This window comes from Falco naumanni, chromosome 4 (genome assembly GCF_017639655.2).
Source record: "Falco naumanni isolate bFalNau1 chromosome 4, bFalNau1.pat, whole genome shotgun sequence".
Taxonomy (NCBI): domain Eukaryota; kingdom Metazoa; phylum Chordata; class Aves; order Falconiformes; family Falconidae; genus Falco; species Falco naumanni.
In genome coordinates, this window is record NC_054057.1 from 52,669,228 (window position 1) to 52,682,821 (window position 13,594).

Sequence of the window (13,594 nt, forward strand, 5' to 3'; positions counted from 1 at the left end):
CTCAAACACTCGCTTCTCACCAAACCGTATTTTTCAGAAAGCTCGTCTTTTAAGACGTTTGAAGGCTAGAGAAACGACTTCTCTTGGCAGGTTCTTCCAACAGTGAATCACCCATGTGCTGAACATGTATGTTTATCTTCTCAATTGGAAATGTCTAGCCTTATACAAATGTTTATACCCTTCTTCCACACAAGGCGACCTTTAATATGCGCAGTTTTATCTTACCAGTGTACACATTTGTTTGCAATCAAACTGGAGTTTGGCACACCACCCTCAGGCTGCAGAAGCACCTTCCTTGTTTGCGCTGGGTGAAGAGGCGACACAGGCAAACACCCACAGCTTCTGCACTCATGCAGTAACTGGTGAGCACAATTTCCTGACCAGAAAGGCCAAGGCCAAACAAGGGAAAAAGTCCTTGAGATTTACGTCAACAACACAAAGCAGGCTGTCTTGGTTTCCTGCTTCTCCCTTACTGGTTTCATGCCCTGCAAATTACACTGAGAAGCAGCATTGTGCCTGTCAAGGATGTTAAGAGTTGCCTTTCTTCTTGGGGCTACAACACCCAGCCCCAGAAAAGATGGAAACAGCGCTAGAGGTATTTAACAAAAAATAAACTTTTGGTGGTTGTCCTCAGAAGGTGAATCTTCCCAAGAGAAAAATCCTCCACCTCTTCGCACTCAGTCAGGAGCTCAAGGACTGAGGGCAGGAGGTCTGTGAATGCTACTCATGCTTGCAGGCAGTGCCAGATACACCCAGAGCAGCTTTAAGGGAATTTCTCCTGAACGTCCCGCTCCCAGTTTGTACTGAAGAGCTGAATAATGCCCTTTCGTTACTGAAGTGCAGTACACTTGGTGATAAGGACCTGACCATATTTCCCATAAGCAGCCAGTAGTAAGAAATGTATACATCAAGATTAGCAGACTAATTCTGGGAGGTGTCTGAGTGACTGACTACTTAACAGAGCATGTCTGAGTAAATTAGAAGTACCGGGGTGCCTTCTGATGAGAGGCAGTGTTGTTACGGAAAACCTGGCCAGAGTCCTCTGACCACAAAAGACTTTGTCCTCTGACTCTGGCTAAGAGAGACTGGAGGAAAGGCTGAACCTTGGCTGTCTGAGTCTTCTCCGTTTTCCTCCAGAAATACTTTCACAGACAAGTCCAAAGCAGTTCTAAAACACGCACAGTCTAGCTGCCTTTGGGAAAGGAACGAGGGAGACTGACACTACAGAATACAGCCTTTCACAAAAGCAAGACACAGTACTCTGCTGCTGAGCTAGACAAATACCACTGCAGGATGACAAATTCACATTTAGTTTCTGCAAAAGGCAGCCTCCAACTACATGCCTAGGAAAAACGTTTGCCAGAGGTGCCTATGGTGACAGTTACGCAAACGTGTGATAAATAAGCAAGTTCATCTTAATCTACGTATTGGTTACAAAGATTAACACAGACACGGCGTGTATTCCTGAGAAGAAACCCAAGACTGCTGGAGCTGCCCAGCTTCCCCACCAGATGTGTCAAACCCTCTGCAGGCTCATGATTTGTTTTCCCAGGTAAACTCCCCTCCTGGGCCAAAATTCAATCAAGCCTGTGACTGCAAACAAGAGAGAAGAATCCTAATCCAGAGCTGCTGCTTTGCATCTTTAGCTCTCTTAGTAACTGCTTCAAGCAACTCCGTTACAGACACTGCCAAAATAATTCTCTCTCCCAGCCATCAGGAATAGGTGTTCCACAATGTGAATTCTATGACCACTCACCCAGGCTGGTTGCCTCTCCCATACTAGTAACTCATGCAAATAAATTTACAAATGAGAAACAATCCAGAAGATTTCATATCTGATTTTTATCAATCAAAGACGGAATTGAAGCTTTCTAAACGTACTTTGGCATTTGTTACATCAACTACAAGACTAGCATCCTTACTATAGTCTTTACAAACTCGTTGTTAACATAACACTCTGTCTCTCAGAATTAACTAAGGTTCAAGTGTATGAAAGGATTCAGCTTTATTTTGACCACTGGTAAACCAGCAGCTACAGGGCTTTTTTTCTGTCTTTATGAAGCTCATTTGAAGTTGGCTGCATTGAAAAGAACAGCTGAAAGAGCTCTCAGTTGTGATTCAGTATAAAGGATAAGTCCCAGGGCAAACCAAACTTTTAAGTTACTGCCATAAACCTCTAAACACCTATTTTCTTGATTGTCAAGCTCAAAAATGATTAGTTTTAGTGACTTTAAAATGAACTCACTATGCTGCAAAAGCTAGCATTATTTAAAAAGCTAAAGATCTAAAGAAACAATTCTACTTAATAGCATCTTTTAATAAAACTTTTCACTTCTGAATTAAATTTACTTTAATTCCCACCATTACAATTCAAAGCTGACATCTTCTCAGGCAGAAGTCTTCAACCTCCTTTATTTGGAAGATAATTAGCACTCGGGCCACCAGCGCAATCTACCTCACACCAGGACTTCATAGCTTTCAGATCTGGGTACTATCACATCCAAACTACTGCATCTATTTTAGACACGGTAAGCATGACAGGGCATATAGTATTCATGCGGGTTTTCAATTAACTTTCTACCAGCTGTTTTAAGTAAGATAACACCTAACCCAGCGCTAAGGCTGCCAGAACATAGTTTTTCAGAGAAGTTTCAATGAGATTGAATCAGCAGTCAGCTTGCATAGGGTCAGGGTTACAGCTTAGACAGTCACAGCATTTTAATTTATTTTTTTTAACCTAACAGCAGCATCTCAGAAGTGAAACTTACTGTTTTGTGAATGTATGGCCTATACAGAAAGAGTATAAAGCAACCATCTTGTGCTCTACTTTTTCAGTAGTGCACCTCACCACCAACTCTAGTCGAGGTATGCTTTTCCAAAACCAAAGCAGATCAAGCAGTAAACCCACCAAAATTATAAATTCAACAGGTACAGTTTGTAACACCGACAAAGAAAATATGCTTGATTCCAAGTATGGCAACGTAAGGACCATTTCAGCATTTCTGGTGGAATATAAAAAACTTTTTACTTAAGACAACCACTTGAAGACTAGCAGTAACAACCAGAAAACCCAAACTATGCTGAGTACTACCTAAAGCAAGTCTGTATCACAATTCAGTCCCAAAGTAAACAAGACCAGAGGAAGCAGGCAGTGCGAACAAGCTTCCCCTTCTTACCTTAAAAACAGTAAAGTTTTGAAGTTCAGATAACTGCTGACTGGTAGACTAGTGGTGTCTGTATTGCCGCTACCTTGTATGAGAACACCACGCCAAAAATAAACCTGAATACTAAGACATCCAAAAATCACGACCAAAGACGCAGGTCTTCCAGAAGTACCAAGAAATGTTTCCACAGAAAGGTTAACAAGTATTCTACTATTAAATTAAAGCACTGCACTAACACTGAGCACCTTTCAAAAGGTCCCTGACCTTAAGCATCACACAGCTGTAGCACGCACTTTGCAATGCCATCATCTTTAGAAGCAAGTGCTATTCTGTTGCCATCACAGCTTAAACTAAGACAAAGTACGAAACAAGCTCACTTCTCAAACAAATCGGAAACACGATTCAGGAACAGAACTCAAGTTTCCAAAAATAAAAAGTAAAATCTAACTTCCTTTATCAGTAGAGCATCCCAGAGATGGTCTGAAACACGGAAGCACAGCTAAATACAGAAAACAAACCTCCACTTACACTTAACACCAATATACTGAAGGAGGCAAGCAAACAGGACAGCTGAACACAAACACTGACACAGACACCTAAACTTGGGCTTAAGGGACAATGGGGGCTCTAAGTCTTTTACAATCTTGTTTTCAGCAATCTAAGACTCAGTCCATCAATTAATCACAAGTTGAAACAGTATGCCTCTTCCCATTGCAATGTACACCCCTGAAAGAAGTTCACTTTTTCTGACAGCTTTGTCACTTCCACCACAAAACAGTGTCTGTGATTCTCAGAGAAGGTATTGTGAGAACTGAGAACTCCAGTAGCTGCAGCCATGTTAAGATGTGAAGCATTCTAAGGCAAAATCCCAAAGTTCTCCAGTAAAGCCAAGCAGAAGGGGCAGATGCCATGCAATGTGTTACAGTGTACTGCATTGAAATCACGGCCACGTGCCAGAGACCCAAAGGCTGCTCCCAGAAAAAGCATTACAAAGTTACTGCCTTCTACAACGAACTCTGAAGCAGAGCATGAAAGAGTAAGTGACTTAGCAGGTTCAGAAACTCCATCTTCATTTTTTCCAGACCACTGGGAGAGCTTAATTTAAATGGGATGGTGCCCCTAAAGATTCAGCATTAATCCCTCCTGTATGAAGAAATGGTACTTTTAATCAAACAGCACCTGGTATTGAAGGCTACCTCAGCCCACTGCACATATGATGCCTAGCATTTCCTAGAATTTAGAACCTTTTCTGTTATTGAGTATTTTATGCTATTTTGGCCAAAACTGAAGTTTGGGGAAATCTGCTGCCCTTGATGATACATTACTTCTAGTGAGTAGGTTTGGCTCATCCATGCAAATTATGTATTAGTAAGGAACAACATAAAATTTCTCAGAGCAACATACTAAGTGGGTTTTCAACAGAGAAGAAATTCCTTTCAACAGCCCAAATAAGAGGAAATTCTAAATATATAATATATAATGTGAAGAATTTAAATTGGATCCACAGTAAACACAGAATAAGGATTTGTGTATTAAAAATGAAGCTGGATGCAAGAAGTTGCATTAAAAAAGAATGCTGGATGCAGTGTTATTTAAGAAAAAAAAACAAAACAAAACTGTGTTCTACATATTGAAACAGGTGGAGACTACCAGGTTTTGGTCAAGTGTAAGGCAATGACCGTTTTGGTGGTTTTGTTTTGGTTTGTTTTTTTTACATCTGGACCTGGAACTTCCAGTGCAATTATGTACCTGGACCAAGACCGTGTATCCACCCAGTACAACCAGCAGCCTATTCAAACACTGGTGTATGGGTATCTGCTTACTACTAGAGAAACCTTTACTGATGGGTTTTGCCTTCTGCTGACTCATTTCTTCTTCTCTGTTTCACCAGTTTCTACACCAAGAAGGTGCAGCGCTGCCATTTAATGCTGCATTTTGTCCAGTTCTGACAATAAGCAGCTTCAGGGATCTGAAGGAAAAAGGCAAGACTATCCAAAACACTGGATCTTCAGCAAATTGACAGCGTTACAAGATTTTGTTAACAGAACCCCAGAGTAAACTGTTTGTACGTAACACTATGAGAAGGACCGCACTTTTCTAGGTAAGAATAGCTAAGGCAAGCATGTGGGTACAGATCTACCACTAGCAGCTATGCTATCATAATTATGTTCCTAACTTGAGCTAGGCAATTTAAATTTTAAAAGATTACCTGGGATTAAAATAGAAGGTGAAGTCTGGCAGCTCAATGTAAAAAACTATGGGTATCCACAGGAAGGAATTCAAACTCAAGTCCAGATTGTCCTGATTTTATTTGACTTGGTTAACCAATTTTGAATCACTTTTTACAGTTTACATAAACTTAAAGGAGCACACCGTGTCCTATAAATATAAATTAACATTTTTAATAATCAAGACATCACAACAGAGCCAGATTTTGAAATAAATTGTCTGTTTAGTTATCTGGATCAAGAAGGAACATACATGGGGAAGGAAAAAACAGCATTAACAAGAAAACACTGTTTAATTCTAAATTGAGTTTGTGCTTCTACACCAAAACCACAACACTGAAATAACAAGAACTCTGCAAAGAACTGGAAAAGGTACATAACTTCTATAGTCCCAAAACCAAATTACATATTTATTTATTCTTCTACCTGTTATTTTGTTTGGTTCTATGAAATTAGCATTAATGGTAGAGGGACGAATGTAAGATACACTAAGTCTGCTGCAAATACGAACTCTGTTGTAGCAGTTTGTTAGATTGTTGGTTTGGGTTAAGTTGAATCCATTTTCCTGCATGAAAAACAAGAGCAAATCTTTTCGATGTATTTAACAATCAATGCATTTGTTAGTATTATAAAGCAGTTGGTGTTCAGCAAGAAGGCATTAAGTGATCATTTTAAAACACCATGCCTTTTTTAAAAAAAAAAAACAAAAACAAAAACAAAAACGCAAACCACTAAGCCACCCTAAAGATTTCCGTGAAGGCCAGATGTTCAAAGCTGGGGCACAGATAAAAACTGCACATCCATGATTTACGCATGAAATTACCCAGAGACTGGCAGGTGTTAACATATGCCAATAGTTATTTGCATGCTTTCTCTATGACATACAGAAATCAAGCCATCTTTCACTAAACTTTGAAAATCTGGTCTTAGCTACAAACTAACACTTTGCTTCACTCAATTTAACAAAAGGCATTTGTCAATCTTTCAATTTTTGGTTGATCACTAAATATAAGAGCGAGATATTTTATCGCTACTAATTATGTACAAATCTTTTTCGAAGCAATTATGTTTCTCAAAATAAGCAAAAAAAATCCTATCTTTTAAAAAGCCTTTTTAATTATTAAACGTTTTCCTGTGCATCTATGTTCACTACAGATTATTCTTTGAAGCCATCTCAGAACTTAAAACTTTAGAAAACTTCTTCTATTTTTTAGGTTTTTTTCTGGTTTAGTTACTTTAGGCCTAGACCACAAAAAAATAAGTACTAGGGCTAAAGATGGAGTTAAGACAGCCTCTGAATGCTTCTTAAAAACAGGTGCTTCAAATACAGGTTTAAAAAAAAAATAAATATCATGTTTCAGTCACACTGAAGAAAACACGTGCAAAGAAAAAAGGCCCTCAACCTTGAGATTGAAGAAAAAGAGGGGGGGGGGGGGCGGGGAAGGAGGAAAAAACCAAAAAGCAGTGCACAGTTTTCCCAAGTTGCCCAAATCACACACAGACACAAGGTTACAAATGCCATTCATGAAAGAATGCACCACAAACATCAGCATTTATTCATTTTGAATATTTTTTATCTTTTTTTTTTCTTTTTTTTTAGCAAATGACAAAAGACTCTGCTCACTGGCTTCACTTTTGTTTACCTTTGCTTACATTACACATTTAAACATTTGTCAAAACTTACTAAGTTGTCTGCATTCATGCACAACTAGAAAACATCCTTAATTTATTTAAACCAGAAATGCATTACCAGAAATGTATTAACATTGTTCACTACTAAACATTAAAAAAAAAAAGTTGAAATTATTAAAAAGGTTATCCTGGAAATGTTAACTTCACAGCAGACTTCAAACTACTAATTGGCTCACATTTCAAATTGGAAAAAGCAAGATTCATGCTAGTGTTAGTGTACATCTCGCCCTAGCACTACTGAAGGATCATGGTCACCTTGATCATATATAATAAAAATAAAAGTGCATACAGAAATTTACAACAATTTTAAGGACAAAAAATGGTCCAATTGAGGTGGTCCCAACAATTAACTCAAAAGTCTATGACAAATACGAGTTTCGGTGAGCTATTTATACTACTTAAGTATGGATATACAGAAAGTTGAGTTCATTTGAAATCTTCAAAAAATGTTCCTGTCAATCCTCAAATGGTGGCTGTTATAGCTTAAAATTTCTGTTAAATGCGTGCGTTGAATTACTTGTTATCCAAGCGCAGCAGCTGCTCCTTACCATTTACTGTTAGCGACCTTAACTGGCCATCTTCTTCAACTTCTACTCTCTCTTGTCCGTTCTCAAAAATTCTGTAGACAAAAAACACAGCCATTTCAAAGCTCTGTAAGCAGCTGAGAATGCACACCAGACCTAGGTTTTCATATAATGAACTATAGCTGAACACTGCCTGCTTAATGCAACTGTAGTTGGCAAACTTTTGTATTTAACAGCACAGAAGCTCTAACTAGTAACCATCTGCATTCCCCCACTGATATCGCTTATTTATAGCAGAAAAATTGCTTTCTGGAGGTTTGAATCCTCCCATTTGCAGAGTTCACAGTTACAGCTGTCACCTCATACATTGTTACAGGGTGTAGTGTCAGTACAACTGTGATCTAGAACTAAATGTCTTTTGACAGATGAACTGTACAAATTGACACTGCATTTAGTACCTACCCATTTGTTAAATGCATAATATTCTAGATCAAATCACAATTTTGCATGATGTATGGCATGCAAGACAGTTTGTAATTCACTTTTAATTTGATCAGAGCAATTAATTTAGAGACCTACCGTATAGCAAGTTTATGACCAGCACATATGCTGCAAAATTTAAGTATCCCTGTATTAAAGAGCTCTGTGAGTTTGGGCTTTTTTTGTTTGTTTTAAGAATGGAATATAAGGAATGTTTAAGTTATTTTTAAAACATTTAATTTATGCCTAAATTTTTAACTGTCTGGGGTTTCTCCCCTCATGGTTCAAATGAGGAAACCACAAGGATGAATACAAATTTTTCTGGAGATCAGACTTAATGAAGAGAACACACCCGTATTAAAGACAGAGGGAACGGCTTCTTGCCCAAATCAAAATATTACTCAGAGAAGATTTTCTTCAGGTATGCCGAGATACGAATCTTCCTTAGACTCAACTACCATATGGGCAGACATTCTACAAAGGAACACACTTCTCGAAGATAGTGCATCTTCCTAGATGTGGCTAACAGCATTTCTTGCTTCTCTCCCCTCTTTCTAAATACGGTAACAAGAGAGATGACAACAGCACACCTGATTTAACCTATATTTTTAATATTAAAACAAACATGGTGCCTTATCTTCTTTTGCATAAACACTTTCTACTTTCTTTGGTCTCTCTCACAATTCCCTCAAAAGTGGGCAGATTTCAGATTTTTCTGGAATACACTCAGAAAAATATGACCAAAGTAGTGTGTGATGACAAAGGCTGCAATTAAGTGGTCAAGATGACAGGATCTCTCCAGTACAACAGGACACAGAAGAACCTTGCACTTTGGTATGGGACACAAGTTACCAAACAAAAAAAACTGTTCTCCCTTGTTTTCCCATAAGCTTTTATTAAGTACTGAAATTGTTTAACTACTTGTTCAGTACTCTTTTAAGTTACTGATCATAACGTTCCACATAGGTTACTCCATAGCTAACTAATCTGAGTTTCCCAAATGCAGTGATTTCACCATCAAAAGCATGAAATAGTGAGAAGGTACACTATGTATAGTAATTGAAAATTCACTTTGTAACAAACAGGAAGAGTTTTCCCCAAAGCAGGTTGCATTTGTTTGTGTCACTTAACAGATAAAAGAAAATTCCTTTTCACACAAGAGCTTCACTCAAACACTGTCTAGGAAAGCAAACTAGAGCAGATGTTAGGGAAAAGTGTTTCATATTTCATAAAGTCTGCAAAATGAAAAGTTCTCCCAGTCCCCAATTAAAAGCTTCACAATCAACAGAAACCAAGAGCACTTTTCCCTTCCAGAAGCTCAAGCTGACTTGGCAGACAGTAGTCAAGGGCTATAAGGTTCTGAAGGTCTGGAAGAGCTCCACTGTCAGCAAAGCAGCTGCAACCTACATTTTTCATCAGCGCAGTTCTAAAAGCATGGCTTACACATCTGAACCCTCCCCAAATATCAAGAGTTTAGACAAAAACACCATCTTTGCCACTTTCACATGCTACAGCTTTAAGTAACTCAGCAATGCCAAGAAGTCAAGAGTCAAATAAAACTTTACAAATTTTTTTAAGCAGAGAAATCCAAGTAATGTGATAACCATAACAACAAAAGTAAAAATTATATATACATACATGTGCCACTGTATTTAAGGGTGTGTATATATATTTTTATGTCTGTATTTATAGCTATGCATGACATATGTCAAGACATACAAATATATTTATATCACTTACCTCTTTGTAGTAATTTTTCTGCCATTAACTATTTTAGTTGAGGTTGAAACTGATTTGAAGTTACCCATCCCACTGCCACCAAATGACGTAGAGGAGAATGAAGCAAGCCCTCCATGTCCCAGCGAACCAAATGAAGTAAAACCTGTTGGGAAATAAGGTATTTGACTAAAAATGTATTTTTGCATGACACTGGGATCCAAATTGATCATCCATTCAGACTACATCCTACCTCCAGGATGCCCTTAGCTGGTTGCATCAACGCAACCTCAGTGACTAAATGGCATAAAAAACCAGTGTGAGAACAAAAACATGGCTCCAACCCCATCAATTTCTCCCATAGGGACCCATAGTTCAAATTCCAAATGCACGGCACTGTCCAGAAACCATTTGTCACCTCCACCCCTGAAGAAAAGACATTCAAGCCTGTCAGCTGAAGTCAACCATTGCGCCATTCTTTCCACTCAAGGTAAAGCTAGTAAGTTTAATTAATCCAATTATTTGCTTTAATGCACGATTCCAATGCCCAGAGTTAGCAGAAAAAAAACCAAGTTTTGTATCACCTAATACCCCGACTCTTAACACTTGAAAGGATGGTGACTACCAGCAATTCTCAGCAACCTCTGAGATACAGCCATCAGCATTCAAAACTGACTGCCCCAGAACCAATGCTAAGTAGTACCCTGCGTTCTAGGCACACATTTTCCCAGTGTATTTTCAGGACTTTAAAATCCATTACACCCCAACACCTAAAAGCAAATGCAACAAAACCAATTCTAAAGCTATAAAAGAACTGTAGCACCAAAATTAAGAACACAAAGTTCTATCTCTTAGAGGTCTGTTTACTTTTCATGAACTTTCAAGCAGAGCAAATATTGTAATTATAGCATTATTTACATTCAGACTTTATAAGAGCCGCTAAATTTTAAAAATCAGTGTCAAAATTTCCTACATGAAAAAGGCAACTTTTTTTAAAAAAAGCATGTTTCAGCTTTTATATTGAGATCCCTTGTGAACCAAAACTGCATTCCTTGTTAAATGTTGTGAAATTTACCTGTGTCAAATGAAGAAAAGCCACTTCCAAAAGCAGGGAATCCACCAAAGGCAGAGAAAAATGATCCACCGCCTCTGCTTCTGCTTCCCCTTGGACCCCGTCTGCCCCCAAAGAAGTCCTCAAAAGGGTCTTCTACAAAACAGAAGACAACATTACTGAGCAATTCTGTAGTTAATCATCACTGATTCTTCACTGAAAAAAGAAATTTCCTGTTACAGATAAGATTCTTCCTTTGAAATATTTGATGCTACTGAACTGTTCATCAAAGGCAATTCCTATGCTCCTTCTGGACTAAATTCTCACTTTTGGATCCAAAAAAGTAATTACAAGTAGTATTCTATTTCCTTATTTTAGCTGTTTAGTATTAAAACCCAGTATACCTAATGTAAACGCTCTTGTATTTTTTAGTATAATAGAAATGGCAGGAGCTATAGAAATAATATGATTTCCACCACATGCTCATATAGCATAATACACTGTAGGCATGATAAAAAGTGAAATCAGTACTTATTTGAGGCTAACTATGTCCAGTCACTTCACATTGGACAGATTTAACACTCTTCAGATGCATAATCATGATCTCCCTACATCAAGTCACCACAAGGCAAACCCTTCAGCTGTTCTACAGAACTCCCTGTTGTCAGACTAAGTTTTTCCAAGGTGTAGACCACCACAGACAGACAATTTAAACTCTCAGAATTTGAATTTAACAAGTCTTAAAATACTGTATACAGGTACCTGAACTTCCTAGCTTATTTCTATTTAAGATTTATTGTGGATCACCATGATGAGGTCTCTGAAAAGTAACTTCCAGATTGTGTCCATTATTGAAATACAAAAACAGCAGCCAGGGACTGATGACTCATAACCTCAAAGTGTTCAAAGAGTTTATTTTAGCACTTGCCACATTAGGTACTTCAAACATGTATTCTGATGCACATTTAGGCACCAAAGTATGGAGGTTTACAAACAGTGTCCTAAAGAAACATTCGGTCCCTACCAAGCAGGAGGAAGAGGGGAGAAAAAGAGAAAGGGGGTCATGGATAGAATGCTATTTCAAATTCGAGTACAACTGTTATGTCATTCAGAACAGCTATTGTTCCATCCCCATCAAGATGACAATACTCTTTCAAAAAAAAAAAACAAAAAAAAAACACACCACACACAACAAAACCACACAAGCGGGGACCAGACACCTATAAAAGCAAGCCTTACTCACTTTATCACATTTTCCCAAAAAATAATTACTAGAATTATGTGAAAGCTGCTTTTTACTAGTGCTCTTAAAACAAAGAGCAACATATAAAACTGCAACCATGTAACAGATACTCAATAAACATAATATATTAAAATCAGAAAAGTTTAGGAACTTCAACCACTCTCTTCATCAACCAGACCTCTCCCAGAATGAGTACTGTACAGTACCAACAATTTTACCCAAGTTTTACAACTGGGGACTCAATATTGAAAGACAACAGTCTGACACACTGCTCAGAACAAGCTCTTACTGGAAAATCAGAAACTGATGATAGCAGCAATAAAAGTATGAAAGCAAGCAGAGTTTTGTAACTGCAACACTGTTCAAAACTACAAACTGACAAACTGAAGGTCAGACGTGCAGTCCTTATACCACCTGTGGTACCCCCACAGAAATCCAAGCCAATTTATGATAAATCACCAAGTTAATGCAATAGTGACAATAGTAAAACAATCAATATGATGATAAAAAGATTAATTTCCATCTGGTTTATGTGCAAATACTTAACAAAAATGAAACGTCACATGTATTTATGCTGAACAAAGGCAGCCACTGAGGGGTTCAGACATACATGCCCATCAGCAAAGACATGAAATGCCAAGAACATAATAATAACCTTATCCTTCCACCAGCTTCCAAAATTATGGAATAAAACAAGGCAGGACTATACACACTAGAGAAGCAAGTGGTTAGAAAGTTTTTTTTTTTCTACTCAGGTGGTTTTTTGTTTGTGCTTTCTCTCTGTCTCACACACACATACACACCCTGCAGAACAAGTATTCTTTAATACAAAAATGACTTGTTGTTACCTTTTCAACCACAGAAAAATTAAACAAATGCTTGGGCATGGAAATATGGGAACCTACCACCAAAATTACCATCTCCAAAACAGGCAGCATGTCCCTTTAAAAAGATGAGGGGATATTTTTTGTCAACTAGCATATTAACTAGCAAGTAAGATCACTGCAGTTAATTGTTTTGTAGTCCAATTTATTCTCGCTAGAATGACTCATAAGTTAGTTATGAAGGTCATTCACTCACGTGTACAAACGATCTATATTATATTACTCCCACTGTTAATCTTTCTATTTATAGTCCAATTTTTCTTGTTACCTGGTGTTCAAATAAAAACAAAACAACCTACCATGTAAGCTTTGGGGTTTTAATCTCCCACTGTGTCAGCCTATTCTGCAAGTTAATCTCTCCTCCTCAGCACAACAGCAGCAGCAACATAAAGGTTTTTAAAGGAGGACCACAGAATGTCCCAGAGATGCCTACTATCAACTCAGCTTCTAAATGGATTATTGCCTACTCCTAGTCACACAAACACCTAACCGAGACTCGGACATGCCTTATTAGCCTTTAGCAAGCCTTTGGTGTTTTTCTTTGAACACCAAAGAAAGAGGTCAGCACTCTGTATTAGCAAATGTTCTAACCTCAGGTGAATTCTGCTAGCA

The 13,594-nt window shown here is 38.0% G+C and overlaps 1 protein-coding gene across 3 annotated transcripts in view; it reads right to left on the reverse strand.

The window, feature by feature from the left end:
- DNAJB6 (DnaJ heat shock protein family (Hsp40) member B6) overlaps positions 1-13,594 on the reverse strand; it is a 59,296-nt gene that overhangs the window by 25,302 nt on the left and 20,400 nt on the right. For all 3 annotated transcript variants that reach the window (XM_040589828.1, XM_040589829.1, XM_040589827.1), the window contains exons 6-8: positions 10,880-11,011; positions 9,829-9,970; positions 7,633-7,703 (exon numbers count right to left, since the gene is read on the reverse strand). In XM_040589828.1, coding sequence (XP_040445762.1) covers positions 7,633-7,703; positions 9,829-9,970; positions 10,880-11,011 — 345 coding nt within the window. The remainder of the gene's footprint in view (positions 1-7,632; positions 7,704-9,828; positions 9,971-10,879; positions 11,012-13,594) is intronic.